This window comes from Somniosus microcephalus, chromosome 3 (genome assembly GCF_052327205.1).
Source record: "Somniosus microcephalus isolate GS21.2 chromosome 3, FLI_Smic_1.0, whole genome shotgun sequence".
Lineage (NCBI taxonomy): Eukaryota > Metazoa > Chordata > Chondrichthyes > Squaliformes > Somniosidae > Somniosus > Somniosus microcephalus.
Window position 1 is genome coordinate 341,692,460 of NC_140989.1, and position 14,970 is coordinate 341,707,429.

At 39.1% G+C, this 14,970-nt stretch overlaps 1 protein-coding gene across 5 annotated transcripts in view; it reads right to left on the reverse strand.

Moving 5' to 3' along the window:
• Positions 1-14,970, reverse strand: part of snx7 (sorting nexin 7) — a 74,705-nt gene that overhangs the window by 33,772 nt on the left and 25,963 nt on the right. For 3 of the 5 annotated variants that reach the window (XM_085983264.1, XM_085983268.1, XM_085983267.1), the window contains exons 4-8: positions 12,801-12,965; positions 10,608-10,806; positions 5,177-5,376; positions 3,053-3,139; positions 2,689-2,793 (exon numbers count right to left, since the gene is read on the reverse strand). In XM_085983264.1, the coding sequence (XP_085839390.1) occupies positions 2,689-2,793; positions 3,053-3,139; positions 5,177-5,376; positions 10,608-10,806; positions 12,801-12,965 (756 nt within the window). The remainder of the gene's footprint in view (positions 1-2,688; positions 2,794-3,052; positions 3,140-5,176; positions 5,377-10,607; positions 10,807-12,800; positions 12,966-14,970) is intronic. The other 2 variants (XM_085983265.1, XM_085983266.1) reach the window with 2 other exon arrangements.

Genomic DNA, 14,970 nt, shown 5'->3' on the forward strand with positions numbered 1-14,970 from the left:
CATGGTCTTACTGAATGGCGGAGCTGGCTCGAGGGGCCAAGTGGCCTATTCCTGCTCCTATTTCTTATGTACTCAAAATCATGTTCCAGACCACAACTACCTGTGCGCAATGCCACAGAAGATCTACAAGCCTTTGTAGAACATTTATGGCTAAAATGTTATGTCTACTGGAATACCGCTAGACTTCTCTTCAGGAACTCCTAACTGACGCCCTATGTGGTTGGTTTGACAAGAACATCTTATTTACCTCTTTTCCCTCCCCACTCTGTCCCATCCATGTTGGGGAACACTTCCTCTGGCCCAGCACCCTCCAGTGGTTAGCCCAAGTGTCACTGACCTTACCGGGAGCACAAATAAGCTCATGATCAAGTTCCAACCAACCTCTGAAATTCAAAATCTGAAGTTTACACATGTATACTTTCCATTAACAGGTACTGGATAGCGATCAGGTACACTAACTCTAGCTGATTTTTGTCCTCCTTCCCCACGGACAAGGAGATCAAATGCAACACCCCTTGCTTACATCAGCAAACTGAACCTGGACCAGGGACCAAACCTGGGACCTTCCTTTTCCACATCACTCAGTACCACATAAGAAATAGGAGCAGGAGTAGGCCATTTGGCCCTTCGAGTCTGCTCCACCATTCAATAAGATCATGGCTGATCTTCTACCTCATCTCCACTTTCCGGAACTATCCCCATATCCCTTAATATTCAAAAATCAATCGATCTCTGTCTTGAATATACTCAACGACTGAGCATCCACAGCCCTCTGGGGTAGAGAATTCCAAAGATTCACCACCCTCAGTGAAGAAATTTCTCATTTCAGTCCTAAATGGCCGACCCCTTATTCTGAGACTGTGACCTCTGGTTCTGGACTCCCCAGCCAGGGGAAATATCCTCCCTACATCTATCCTGTCAAGCCCTGTAAACATTTTGTATGTTTCAACGAGATCACCTCTCATTCTTCTAAATTCGAGAGAATATAGGCTTAGTCTACTCAATCTGTCCTCATAGGATGGGGGGGGGGGGGGATTGTCCTAGGAACCAGTCTGGTGAACCTTTGTTGCACTCCCTCTATGGCAAGTATATCCTTCCTTAGGTAAAGAGACCAAAACTGTACACAATACTCCAGGTGTGGTCACACCAGGGCCCTATATAATTGCAGTAAGATGTCTTTACCCTTATACTCAAATCCACTTGTAATAAAGGCCAACAGACCATTTGCTTTCCTAACTGCTTGCTGTACCTGCATGTTAACTTTCAGCGATTCGTGTACAAGGACACCCAGGTCCCTCTGAACACCAACATTTCCTAATCTCTCACCATTTAAAAAAGTACTCTGCTTTTCTATTTTTTCTACTTAACTTCACATTTCTCCACATTATATTCTATTTGCCATGTTCTTGCCCACTCACTTAGCCTGTCTATATCCCCTTGAAGCCTCCTTGCATCCTCCTCACAACTTACATTGCCACCCAGCTTTGTATCATCAGCAAACTTGGATATATTACATTTGGTCCCCTCATCAAAATCATTGATGTAGATTGTGAATAGCTGAGGCCCAAGCAATAATCCTTGCGGTACCCCACTAGTTACAGCCTGCCAACCTGAAAATGACCCGTTTATTCCTACTCACTGTTTTCTGTCCGTTAACCAATCCTCAATCTATTCTAGTATAATACCCCCAATCCCATGAGCCCTAATTTTGTTTAATAACCTCTTGTGTGGCACCTTATCGAAAGCCTTCTGAAAATCCAAATACACCACATCCACTGGTTCCCCCTTATCTATTCTGCTAGTTACAACCTCAAAAAACTAACAGATTTGTCAAACATGATTTCTCTTCCATAAATCCGTGTTGTCTCTGCCCAATCCTATGATTATTTTCGAGGTGCTCTGTTACCACGTCCTTAATAATAGATTCTAGCATTTTCCCTACTACTGATGTCAGGCTAACTGGTCTGTAATTCCATGTTTTCTCTCTCCCTCCTTTCCTAAATAATGGGATTACATTTGCTACCTTCCAATCTGCGGGAACCATTCCAGAATCTATGGAATTTTGGAAAATGACAACCAATGCATCTCTATAGCCACCTCTTTCAAAACCCGATCAACCGATTGTGTCATCTGGGAATGTCATCAGGTACAACTTTGCTGATAATTTAGATAAAAGAAATAATGATTCAAATATATTTTTAAAAAATACATACATCCCTACATATTCAATAATTTGTTTTGTCTTGTACCTAGCCAAGGCTTATCCAATGCTGTGATCCAATGCGCTTTACGTAAAAATAATTTGTTTAGGTATTTTGTTGGGTAGATAATGATTCTTGAATGTTAGGATTGGGAGACTATCCTTTTGGCAGATCATTGAATATTATTCAAATTTAAACTAATTAGACCCAATTGCATTTTACATACTGAGTATGGATTAAAAAAATGCAACTATCATCTTCAGGAACCCAAATTTGTTCAGAGAATGAATACTAAACACCAACCTTTATTTGAAAGAGTTTTTTTCTCCATACTGTGATCAAGGTGGACTACAAAGGGTTCAATATTATTTGAATTGTGAAAGAAAAATTGTATATTCTGACAAAAAGAGCCAGTCTATGACAGAAACAGAATTCTGATGCCTCAAAGTAAAGGAATTCAAGTTGGCTGCAGCACATGTTTCTGTACCTCATCAATTTCACGATCAATCTTCTGCTGCTTCTGTTGTTTCACTTCCTCTGTGCTTTTACCCAGGAAGGCACCAAATGTAAAGCTTAGATCCGAGTGCTCCAGCTGATAACAGTGGATGTAATGAATTTTAATCAAAAGATCATTTCACCATGGGACACAATGTTATAATTTAACTAACACAAATTTGGGTTTATCAATTAAGTATCCTATATATGCAGAATATTTTTCACAGTTAAACACTTTTATACAATTTGTACCTTTAAATTCAGTTATTCCAGCTGGAATTACATTAGCTTCAATTATTTGCATTAATACATAATTTTCTGAAGAAAACGACAAAAATCATATTTCTGATGCTCACCAATTCTCTATCAGCTTTCTTATTAGCTAAGGCATCAACTCGTGAATCATAATCTGTCTGGATTAGGTCTCTTCTCTTCAACACAGACTAAGGAAAAAATGTTAAACATGACATTATAAGCATATTTAAAATGAATTATGAATACAGCAAATATTTAACTAGGTTCAGTAATATGTGGAGTACACATTTACAGTTCATAGTTTCAGTCCACTAAAAGTAATATCTTGACCTGTTAAGAATCGGAACCTTAGAGTAATTTAAATGAAAACCCTGCCAATACATCCAGTATCTTAATTATTTTTCAGTCAGTAAAGCTCAGGTTTCTTATGGCAGTTATATAAACTGCACCAGAGTCAAGTCTACCGCCTTCTGTTATTTCGTTAATTAAAAATAAAGCCTAGATTACATTAAATAAAATGGGCACATTAATGTCTAGTGGTTGTAATTGTGAATGCTATCAAACACATGTTGCTAGATCTAATGTAAAGTGATCATTTTCAGAAAGTGGGGTGCAGTACATTGTGTAAATGTGCAGAATATACAATTCAACACTATACAAATGCATTTGAAAAAAATGCTTAAGAAATATTACAGATTTTAAACACTTGTACCTCATTGGTATACAGGTTGGAGCTCAGAAATACACACACAAATAGATGGGGAAAAGAGTTCACAGCCAAAGATCTACACAGAACTGAACTCCAAATATGGCACATTAGTACTACAGTTAACAAATCCTAATACAACAAACACTTGACGGCAGTGTCCATAAGGTTAATCACTGGCCTACATATTAAACCTCTCTCAAACACAAAATAACATTACAGCTGTTTAGATAAAAGCATTTGCTGAATATATTTCTTTATTTCTACATTTTCAATAGGAAGTTAATGTTTTGATTTTCTGGTAAGAAATGTACAATGACAAATACCCAAACTATTTTATTAAGTTACCTCTGTAACTTCCAAATATTATGCTTAAAGTTTACCCAAAACAGTTGTTATCTTTTAACACTTCTATCCCCTGCAGTTTTTTTTAAATAGTGTGATTCTTCCGTCACACGTCTTGCAAAATGATTTTTCTATAAGGTTTCTGTACATAAGATATAAAGTTCAAATAAAGTAAAAATCCCAGAACAATTTTTCAACTGCAGTATTTTGTTAAATTAATTAGGGTAAAAATATTTGAACGATTGTATTTACCATCAATGCAATATACTTTATTTAAAAAATAAGTGCAGATCATCTGTAGCTCATCCCATTGAAATGAACTAACATGCAATTGGCAGGAGAAAAAAAAAATCACAGTCACTAACCCCATTGTGGGTGTACCATCATCACAAGGACTGCAGCTGTTCAAGGAGAAGACAAATCATCATCTTTTCAGGGAAGCTTGGGATGGGTAATAAAGGCAGCCTTGCCAATATCACCCATATCCCAAGAACAAAAAAAATTGTGTGACTGTATTAAACCTAAACACTATAGTATATTTTTGATCAGAATTTCTATTTTATAACATTTAAGAATTATTTGCAATGAAAACTTTCAAGTAAACTTTATTTTCCAAAGCAATGTCCCCAAAATCAGCAACCAATAACTACGCAATCAATTCAGCTAAATATTCTCCAGCTACTTAATAAACTAACAACCGGCCTCGGGCGACTGTCTGTGTGGAGTTTGCACATTCTCCCCGTGTTTGCGTGGGTTTCCTCCGGGTGCTCCGGTTTCCTCCCACAGTCCAAAGATGTGCAAGTTAGGTTGATTGGCTATGATAAATTGACCCTTAGTGTTAGGGGGATTAAATACATGGGGTTACGGGGATAGGGTGGGATATGTGTTGGTGTAGGGGTTACGGGGATCGGGTGGGATATGTGTCGGTGCAGGCTCGATGGGCCGAAATGGCCTCTATCTGCACTGTGGGGTTTCTGTGATATGCACAGATGCAGAATTTGGAAGGAAATTATCAATATTTATATGAACTAGAAACTGCCATTTTGTTTTACACCAAATGTCTTCCACTCCAACCATGGAAAAGCACAAATAAACCCACTTACAAGTTGAACTTAAACTCAGCCACATTTATCCTAGTCAATTTTGTGATCCTGATTTTTTTTTAAAAACCTACCTTCAGAGTTTCTGCACATAGAACATATTCATGCAAGGCAGGAAGCAAATCCTCTGCGAGGCCGATTGTAAGTCCTTCAGTGGCCTTGCAACAGTTTTCAATAGAACTAGCTACTCCTTTCAAAGGTTCAGCCAGCTCTTGTTCAGATCCAGACCATAGAGTATAAATGGGACTATATTCCTTCATCTCGGCCAAGTGTTCTTTACCCCCAAAAAATTAGAAAATAAATTTTAGTTCAGTCTTTTTATCTAATCAGTCTCACAAAAACAGGCAAGAATCATGCACAAGAATTTAACTGCACGTAACCAAAATTTTACATGCCTAATTGGGCAAATTATTACTGACTATAGGAGGAGTAAACTGGGAACTCAACCCATTTCAGGATATTGCCAGAAATGCACTAAACTAGATCAGGACTGAATGTGTGAAATTGACATCTGATTTATGAATCTTCCCCCCCCTCACACATCTTTGTTTTTTTGGGTAAGGTTTTAGAAAAACACATACGCTGTCATTCTAAAAGATAATTAACATTTGATTATAAAATCAACCTTCTCTCTAAAGGATATCAATATCATTTCAAACTAGTTTAAGCAGAGTTTTTGTTAAGGGAAATGACTCTGTAAACCACTGGACCTCTCTGGCATTGGAGGATACGATAGACATTTGAGAGAACAGTGAATTAAGTGGATCGTAGCAACTTTTTCATTTTCTGGAGCCAATCAGACTGATATAAGAACGTTATGGCACTAAGTGTGAAGTGTGCTATGTGCAAGATGTTTAATACATTATTAGATCTCTAGTGGCTTTGCTTGGGATGTCTGGGACCTGGCATCATGTTTTTGATGTGACATTGGTTTGATAAAACACAGAAAATTTACTGAAACAATACATCATATGATAGACTAGTGGTAAAAGTATTACACACCTTACTAATATTGAAAGATAAAGGACTCCTTCAGCAAAAAAGTATCACAGATGCAATATTTGTACAGGTAATACTATTTAAACAGGGCCTTACTCAATGACTTTGCATTGTCTGAGGTAGAATCATAGAATGGTTACAGCACAGGAGGCCATTCGTCCAGTCGAGCCTATGCTGGCTCTCTGCAAGAGCACTTCAGCTAGTCCCACTCCCCTGCCCTTTCCCCATAGCCCTGCAATTTTTTTTCCTTCAGGTACTTATCCAATTCCCTTTTGAAAACCACGATTGAGTCAGCCGCCATCACCCTTTCAGGCAGTGCATTCCAGATCCTAACCACTCGCAGCGTAAAAATGTTTTTCACGTCGCCTTTGGTTCTTTTGCCAATCACCTTAAATCTGTGTCCTCTGGTTCTCAACCCTTCCGCCAATGGGAACAGTTTCTCTCTTCACCCCTCATGATTTTGAATAGCTCTATCAAGTCTCCTCTCAATTTTCTCTGCTCGAAGGAAAACAACCCCAGCTTCTCCAGTCTATTCACGTAACTGAAGTCCCTCATCCCTGGAATCATTCTCGTAAATCTTTGCTGCACCCTCTCCAAGGCCTTCACATCCTTCCTAAAGTGCTGCACCCAGAATTGGACACAGTACTCCAGTTGAGGCTGAACCAGTGTTTTATAAAAGGTTCATCATAACTTCCTTGCTTTTGTACTCTATGCCTCTATTTATGAAGCCCAAATTCCCGGATGCTTTTTTAACCGCTTTCTCAATCTGCCCTGCCACCTTCGACAATTTGTGCACATATACCCCCAGGTGTCTCTGTTCATGCACCCCCTTTAGAATTGTACCCTTTAGTTTATATTGTCTTTCTTCATTCCTCCTACCAAAATCTATCACTTCGCACTTTTCTGTGTTAAATTTCATCCGACATGTGTCCACCCATTTCGGCAGCCTGTCTATGTCTTCTTGAAGTCTATCACTATCCTCCTCACTGTTCACTATACTTCCAACTTTTGTGTCATCTGAAAATGTTGAAATTGCACCCTGTACTCCCAAGTCCAGTGCATTAATATATATCAAGAAAAGCAGTGGTCCTAGTACCGACCCCTGGGGAACACCACTGTATATCTTCCTCTAGTCCAAAAAACATCCGTTCACCACTACTCTCTGTTTCCTGTCACTTAGCCAATTTCATATCCACGATGCCACTGTCCCTTTTACTTCATGGGCTTCAACTTTGCTGGCAAGCCTATTATGTGGTACTTTATCAAACGCCTTTTGGAAATCCATATACACCGTCAATCGCATTACCCTCATCAACCCTCTCTGTTACCTCATCAAAAAACTTGATCAAGTTAGTTAAACACAATTTGCCTTTAACCAATCAGTGCTGGCTTTCCTTAATTAATCCACACTTGTCCAAGTGACTGTTAACGATAATCCCTGATTATCGTTTCTAAACGCTTCCCCACTACCGAGGTTAAAGTGACTGGTCTGTAGTTGCTGGGCTTATCTTTACATCTTTTTTTTGAAAAAGGGTGTAACATTTGCAATTCTCCAGTCCTCTGGCACCACACCCATATCTAAGGAGGATTGGAAGATTATGGCCAGTACCTCCACGATTTCCTCCTTAACCTAACTCAGCATCCTAGGATGCATCCCATCTGGTCCTGGTGACTTATCAACTTAAGTACAGACAGCCTTTCTAGTACCTCCTCTTGATCAATTTTTATCTCATCCAGTATCTCCACTACCTTCTCTTTCACTATGACTTTGCATCTCTTCACCAAGGAAGAAGATGCTGCCAAAGTACTCATTTAGTACCTCAGCCATGCCCTATGGCTTCATGCGTAGGTCTCCTTTTTGGTCTCTCCTCTTACTACCCGATTATTTATATGCCTATAAAAGACTTTTGAATTCAGGATTAAAGGTCAGCATTAAATACCTTATAAACATCCGTTCTGACCCCAGCTCAACCATCAATGTATTCAACAACACAAAAAAACCTCAATTAAATAGTTAGCTCAACTATTTAATAGCTTCAACTATTTAAAATGCTGAAAAAATTGTGTTTTTTCCTGCTGCTCGTGTCTCAATTGTGTTAATTTTGTGCCTAGTTAAGTATTTTCTAGGTTTAATAGTTCCACAGAATCAGGCTGAAAATTTAAACTCCCATGGTCAGTCAATCAATCTATCCTTCACTCACACATACACACAAATTTTACACAAGAACTAAAACTCCCCAGTTCCTTCCTACCTGCTCTTTGAGGATGTAACAAACAGGGTGGATAAAGGGGAACCAGTAGATGTAGTGTATTTGGATTTCCAGAAGGCATTCGGTAAGGTGCCACATAAAAGGTTACTGCACAAGATAAGAGTGCACGGGGTTGGGGGTAATATATTGGCATGGATAGGGGATTGGCTAACTAACAGAAAACAGAGAGTCGGGATAAATGGGTCATTTTCCAGTTGGCAATCAGTAACTAGTCGGGTGTCACAGGGATCAGTGCTGGGGCCTCAACTATTTACAATCTATATTAATGACTTGGATGAAGGGACCGAGTGTACTGTAGCCAAATTTGCTGATGATACAAAGATAGGTGGGTTAGCAAGTTGTGAGGAGGACAGAGTCTGCAAAGGGATTATAGACAGGTTAAGTGAGTGGGAAAAAATTTGGCAGATGGAGTATAATGTGGGAAAATGTGAGGTTATCCACTTTGGAAGGAAAAATGAAAAAGCAAATCATTATTTAAATGGAGTGGGACTACAAAATGCTGTGGTACAAAGGGATCTGGGGGTCCTAGTACATGGAACACAAAGTTAGCATGCAGGTACAGCAAGTAATTAGGAAGGCTAATGGAATGTTGGCCTTTATTGCAAGGGGTATGGAGTATAAAAGTAGGGAAGTTTTGATGCAACTTTACAGGGCACTGGTGCGACCGCACCTGGAGTACTGTGTACAGTTTTGGTCTCCATATTTAAAGAAGGATATACTTGCATTAGAGGCAGTGCAGAGAAGGTTCACGAGGTTGATTCCTGGGATGAAGGGGTTGACATACGACAAAAGTTTATTGGAGTTTAGAAGAATGAGGTGATCTTATTGAAACATAAGATTCTGAGGGGGATTGACAGGGTAGATTCTGAGAGGATGTTTCCCCTCATGGGGGAATCTAGAACTAGGGGGCATAGTTTCAGAGTAAGGGGTCGCCCATTTAAGACAGATGAGGAGGAATTACTTCTCTCAGAGGGTCGTAAATCTTTGGAATTCTCTACCCCAGAGGGCTGTGGAGGCGGAGTCATTGAATATACTTAAGGCGGAGATTGACAGACATTTGAACTACAAGGGAATCCAGGGGTATGGGGAGAGAGCGGGAAAGTGGTGTTGAGGCCAAGATCTTATTGAATGGCGGAGCAGGCTCGCGGGGCCGATTGGCCTACTCTCGCTGTTTATGTTGGTCATGTAACTTGGGATGTCTTGATGCACTCTGGATATTATAATTCCGCAGTAGCAGAGCAAAAACTAAACCTTACATGATGCATCTCACAGACACATAATTTAAATGTTTACCTATCTTTCGAAGTAAGATTAGGTCAACAAATCCCTTGACCAATTTGCATACTAGGCCTGATATTGCACTGAATTTACTCTTCGTGTGATTGTTACACCCAAGCAGTGTGAAACAAGCGCTGCATTCCTTCCTTCAGCAAAACAGTATCGCATTCAAAAAGTGTATATTTAACAAAGGTTACATGATTTAAAAAAAAAAAAAATTATATAAAAATGGAAGGAATGAACAAAAAGGCCAACACTGTCCATCTCACTCAAATGAAATAGCACTTCCTGCTAACCAATCATATTACATTACTAGTTGCTTGGAGAGGTCTGTGGCTTAAACCATTTGACCCTTCTAATTGTAGAATGGATTCCAAGAAAGAGAAACGGAGCTTTAAAAATAGGTCACTGAAAATGTGCTACTGCCCTTATTTCAACAAACATATGGGCAGCAAAAACGTTCATATAGCTGACTCATGTACACTTCACTCCCCTCTTTGAAGGCAATTATTACTGTTTTACTGACCTAGGATCCCATATGCCACATTTAAACAAAAAAGCTTGATCAATTTTATCTGTGAATCTTAACCCCCAACTAATGCAACATCTGATGCCACATACAAACAATGTAATTACATTTTTGACGTGAATTAAGCCAACTGGTTACTTAATAAAAAGGACACAATTATTCCCAACGCCGCTGCCGGCAAGAGACTGCTGAAATTGACAAGAATATCCGAGGGACGCATGCAGCGTGATTGGGGAGGCAGAAGACTATTTGTAGTGGGTCTGATCAACACACGAGCAAATTTGTTGCTGGCATGGCACATGCGCAAGTTGTAAGTCGTCACTCCATATTAAAAATCAAGAGAGAAAAAGTGTGGGCAACTAAACTTTTGTGATAACGATTACCATTATTTAAGCTCCAGTAAAAGACTAACTGATTGCCGTTACCGACCTTTCAGTTCCTTTAAAATCCTTTGGCTGATTTTATCCAATGTTCCCATTTTCTGACGGAAAGTGTCTGTGTAGTCACTCATGGCTGTGAATTCCTCGGGTCGATTCTTAACACTTTTAACCGTGCTAGCAACAGCCCTGACAGTTTCTCCCATTTTACTCATGAACCCTGGACCAAGTTTCTTGTGAGATGCCAATTCCTGCATTAAAAACATTTAAAAAGATAAAAGTGAATAACCTAAAAGGAAATAATTACATACTGCATACAAGATATACTCAAAAGAAAATTACAAACAAGTAAAGCAACGGAGTTAGGAACATAGAATAGGCCATTCAGCCCCTCAAGCCAGTTTTGCCATTTAATTGGCTTGCAGTTGATTTGTATCTTAATCTATAAGCCTTAGTTCCGTAACCCTTAATACATTTACCTAACAAAAATCTATCAATCTCAAGTTTTGACATTTTCAATTTTCCTAGTCTCGACAGCATTTTGGGGAAGAGTTCCAGATTTCCACTACCGTGTGCTTCCCAACACCACTGAACAGCCTAGCTCCAATTTTAAGGCTATGCTCCCTTATTCTGGACTCCCCCACCAGAGAAAATAGTTTCTCTATATCTACCCTATCAACTCTGTTAATCATCTTAGCTCATAAGTAATATAATCTGAACCACAAGACCTAGTTACAGACTTAAACTCCCTTCCAAATACTTTCAGAATATCAAAATTTACTGATGATCTGGACTTGGGTATAGGGACCACAATACCAAAAATAGGGAGCAGTGTTAACTGTGCAGAGCACTGTAAGCAACTTCAGGAGAACAAAGACAGGTAGATCTAATTGGGCAGATAGATGCCAGGCGAAACTTAGGCCGAGACATGCGAGATGATAAATTGAGAGGAAGACTAAAATAAGTGGCCATATACACCAAGTGGTAACACTCTGAAAGGAACAGAGGAAGAGAGAGACTTAGAGTTAAGATACACTGATCATTGAAAGTGGGAGAACATTGATAAAGCTGTAAAAAAAAAAGCTAGAATATTGCATCCAGCTTTGGGCACCCTGCTTTAGGAAAGATATTAAAGCCATGAAGCAATAGCTAGGGCGAATAGCGTTCTCAGGTGCATTTACAAGACAATACACTATAATTGAAAGCATACTATTTTCTCCTTGTACAAGAATTTGGTTAGGCCTCTGGTAGAATACTGTGTCTAGTTTTGGTCTCCTCACATGGGTGATATTGAGGCTTTGGAAAGGGTGCAGAGAAGGGCAAGATTAATTTCCAGTTTAAAACATCTTAATTACCAAGAAAGGTTCAAAGATGTCTCTACATTTTAGAGAAGCATAGACTTCGTGGCGATTTGATCGAGGTTTATAAGATGAAGAAGGACTGGATTGTGTTTGTGTAGACCGTTTGTTTCAACTAAATAAGTTGGGGAGGACAGGGGTCACAATCTCAGGTTATGTAAAGGCAGAAATAGGTTAGAGTTAGGAGGCGGTTCTTTTCCCCCAAGAGAATAGTGGACGTGTGGAATAGGCTGCCAGCTCGTGCGGTGAATGTTGAATCGTTGAGTTCCTAAAAACAAAAGGTGAACCAGTTTCTGGGGGTTGGGGGTACATGGATATCACCTCGTACAAGAGGTAGGTACTGTTTCACATTAATCAGGGCTGGAGTGGTCCTCTGGACTAGTTTTTGATCGCACAGGGAGATCGGAGTGGAATTTCCAGATTTTGCGTTTTTTCGCCTCTCCCATGACATTGCATGGTTAACGGTGGGTAGGGAAGTGGATGTATTGTGATGCTCAAGACATCACATTTGGGTTGGACAGGCTGGATGGACCAGTAACTCTTTTCCTGTCTGTAATTTGTTGTACATTTGGATAACTGGACATGTGCTTATAACACAATGACACTGAACATGAGGGGTTGAAAGGGCCAGCACTGACTAGAAATACAGCCATATCAGGAAACGCAAACAATTCTCAAAAACAGACAGACAATTGAGAAACAATTGCACTTTGCAAGTAGTAATTCAAATATTGCTTATATATTGAAAAGGTGTAAATGTACTTTACATTAAATAATTCATAATGACTTTCCATATTAAAAGCGACCTCCATGTGTAAATCGGTGTTAAAGCAGTTACACATTTCCTATTTTTGCTACTGTAATGGATATATATGAATAGATTTTACCCATGCCTCAACAGTTAGAAATATTTTGAAGTCCTCATTAAAAGACAGAGTAGGATGGTCAGCAATTCGGTTTAAAAATTTATGTAGTGCCTTCCGGCGCGTTTCTATGAAATCTTCATTAAACCGTTCCACCATCCCTCTCATTACAAATTTCTCTGGCAATGGCTAAGCAAAAATAGAAAATTAAAAATGGTTACATTAGCATAGTAATACAATAGTCATCCACAATCAATTACAGTGCTGTTATAGTTTTATTTTTAATTTCATACTAAAAGAACAATTAATAATAGAGAAAACAAACCTAAAAAACACACACACTCTGTAAATGCATTTAATTTATGGGAATGACTGCTATTTTTAGCTAAAATAACACGAGATTAAAAAAAAAGTTAATTGTAATAAATTTTTTAAAAAATAGCAACGGATCATTTCATCTGTTCAAGCTTTGTATTTTCTGTGGTTTGAAATCTAACCAATCTCAAATAGCCTACGGACAATCACTGTCCAGGCTCACTTGAGCGATGGCCACTTTCTCCCATGAAAGCATACTCCAGCAAATGCTGCACCTTCAGAGCAGGAAATGGAGAGGAGAAAACTGGAAAAAATTATCAAGAATTAAAAAAAAAAAAAAATCTACCCACTACATGTGACAATAGCAAATGCATTTTTATCATAGCAATCATGCCCATGAAATAAGCAAAATGTCCCCAGAATAACCAAAGGGTTATTTTGCTTGCCTGAAAGACGTGAAAAATCGTAGCGTTACATTTTTCATAGTTGTGTGAAATAACATCTGTGAAGTTATACTATCATTGTGATATCCTCCACGGATTCAACCACAGTAAGAGTGTAAATTTTATAGGACTCAAAATAGTAAAGCATCCAGAGCGAAAATAAAATTCATGCTCCACACAATCAATGACATGCTAAGCACTTTTCATAAACAAACCTGCTGGGCATTTCCATTGATGACAATTGGGGTACTAAGCTGGCAATAAATGATTGCTTTCCACTTCAGAATTCCTGCGCGTATTCAAGTATCACAAAAAGGTTTCAATGTCATGAAAATAAGAATGAAGAAAATATGCAAAAACACACCTCTGATATCAGAGTGCAGAGCAAGAATTTAATGAGAGGTTGGTTTCTTTTCAGGGTCATGTACACAGGACCATGTCCTGACTATTTACTAGACATGTAGATTTTAACAATGTACATTGTGACAATAAATTTCTACTGCTAAACAGCCTTAAGGTTCAATGGATAATTGCATCATACAATGGGGTACTGAGCATTACAAACCACAGATTATAGATACAGTCGCTGATTGGTGCTGCATTGGCTGAGCTCAACCAGACAGCAGTGCTACAACTGGCCTCAATACCCCATGCTGCAGAAATAGCAAACAAATACATCAATCAGGGCTTTCTGTCTTGCTCAACATCCTGTGCAGACACCAGTTAAGGATAGGATTAGGCTCAGTAAGGTTAAACAGATATTCTGAACGTTTGCTTGATCTTAGGGAGTGGAGTCTAGAAAAAAAATTACAGAACTTTCCCTAGGAGATTATAGAAGTTTGATAGATTTGACAGGCCAGTACTGATAATCTGTGGAAGAAACAGAGCTGATCAGGCACTTCAACACTGTTGTGGCTCAAGTGAACATCTTCAAGAAGCCCAGGACACAAGGCCAGTTTAAGGTTTGAGGGCCAGCTGGAAAGAACTGCTCTGTGGCGTCCCCATGTCTGCGCTACTTTATTCTTTTATCTTTGTTTTTCTATTACTATCTTACTGTACCTCAATTACATTCTTCCTCTGTTACTCTACTTTTTAAATTTTTTATGTCTGTGTTTATCCTTTTTCTAATTGTGTTGATCTGTCCCTGTCTCCATTACTCTTTTTCTTGTTAACTCATGTTGTACTTGTGCTTTCTCTTAGGCTAGTGTTTTTGTTGCACTCCATCTTTTTGTCTGTGTTACTATCTTCTTGGGACCAGGGTCACTCGGACTAGCTGGAGCAGACAATCATGGAAATCACAGGAGCACAAGACAGACAGGGATGGATCTCAGCATGTGCATGCATTCTCAAAGCTGATGTGACTTTCGGCTGAATCCTGGAGTGCAGGGACGTATGCAATTGTATCGCTGTCCACCAGATGGGGAAGGTGTACTCGG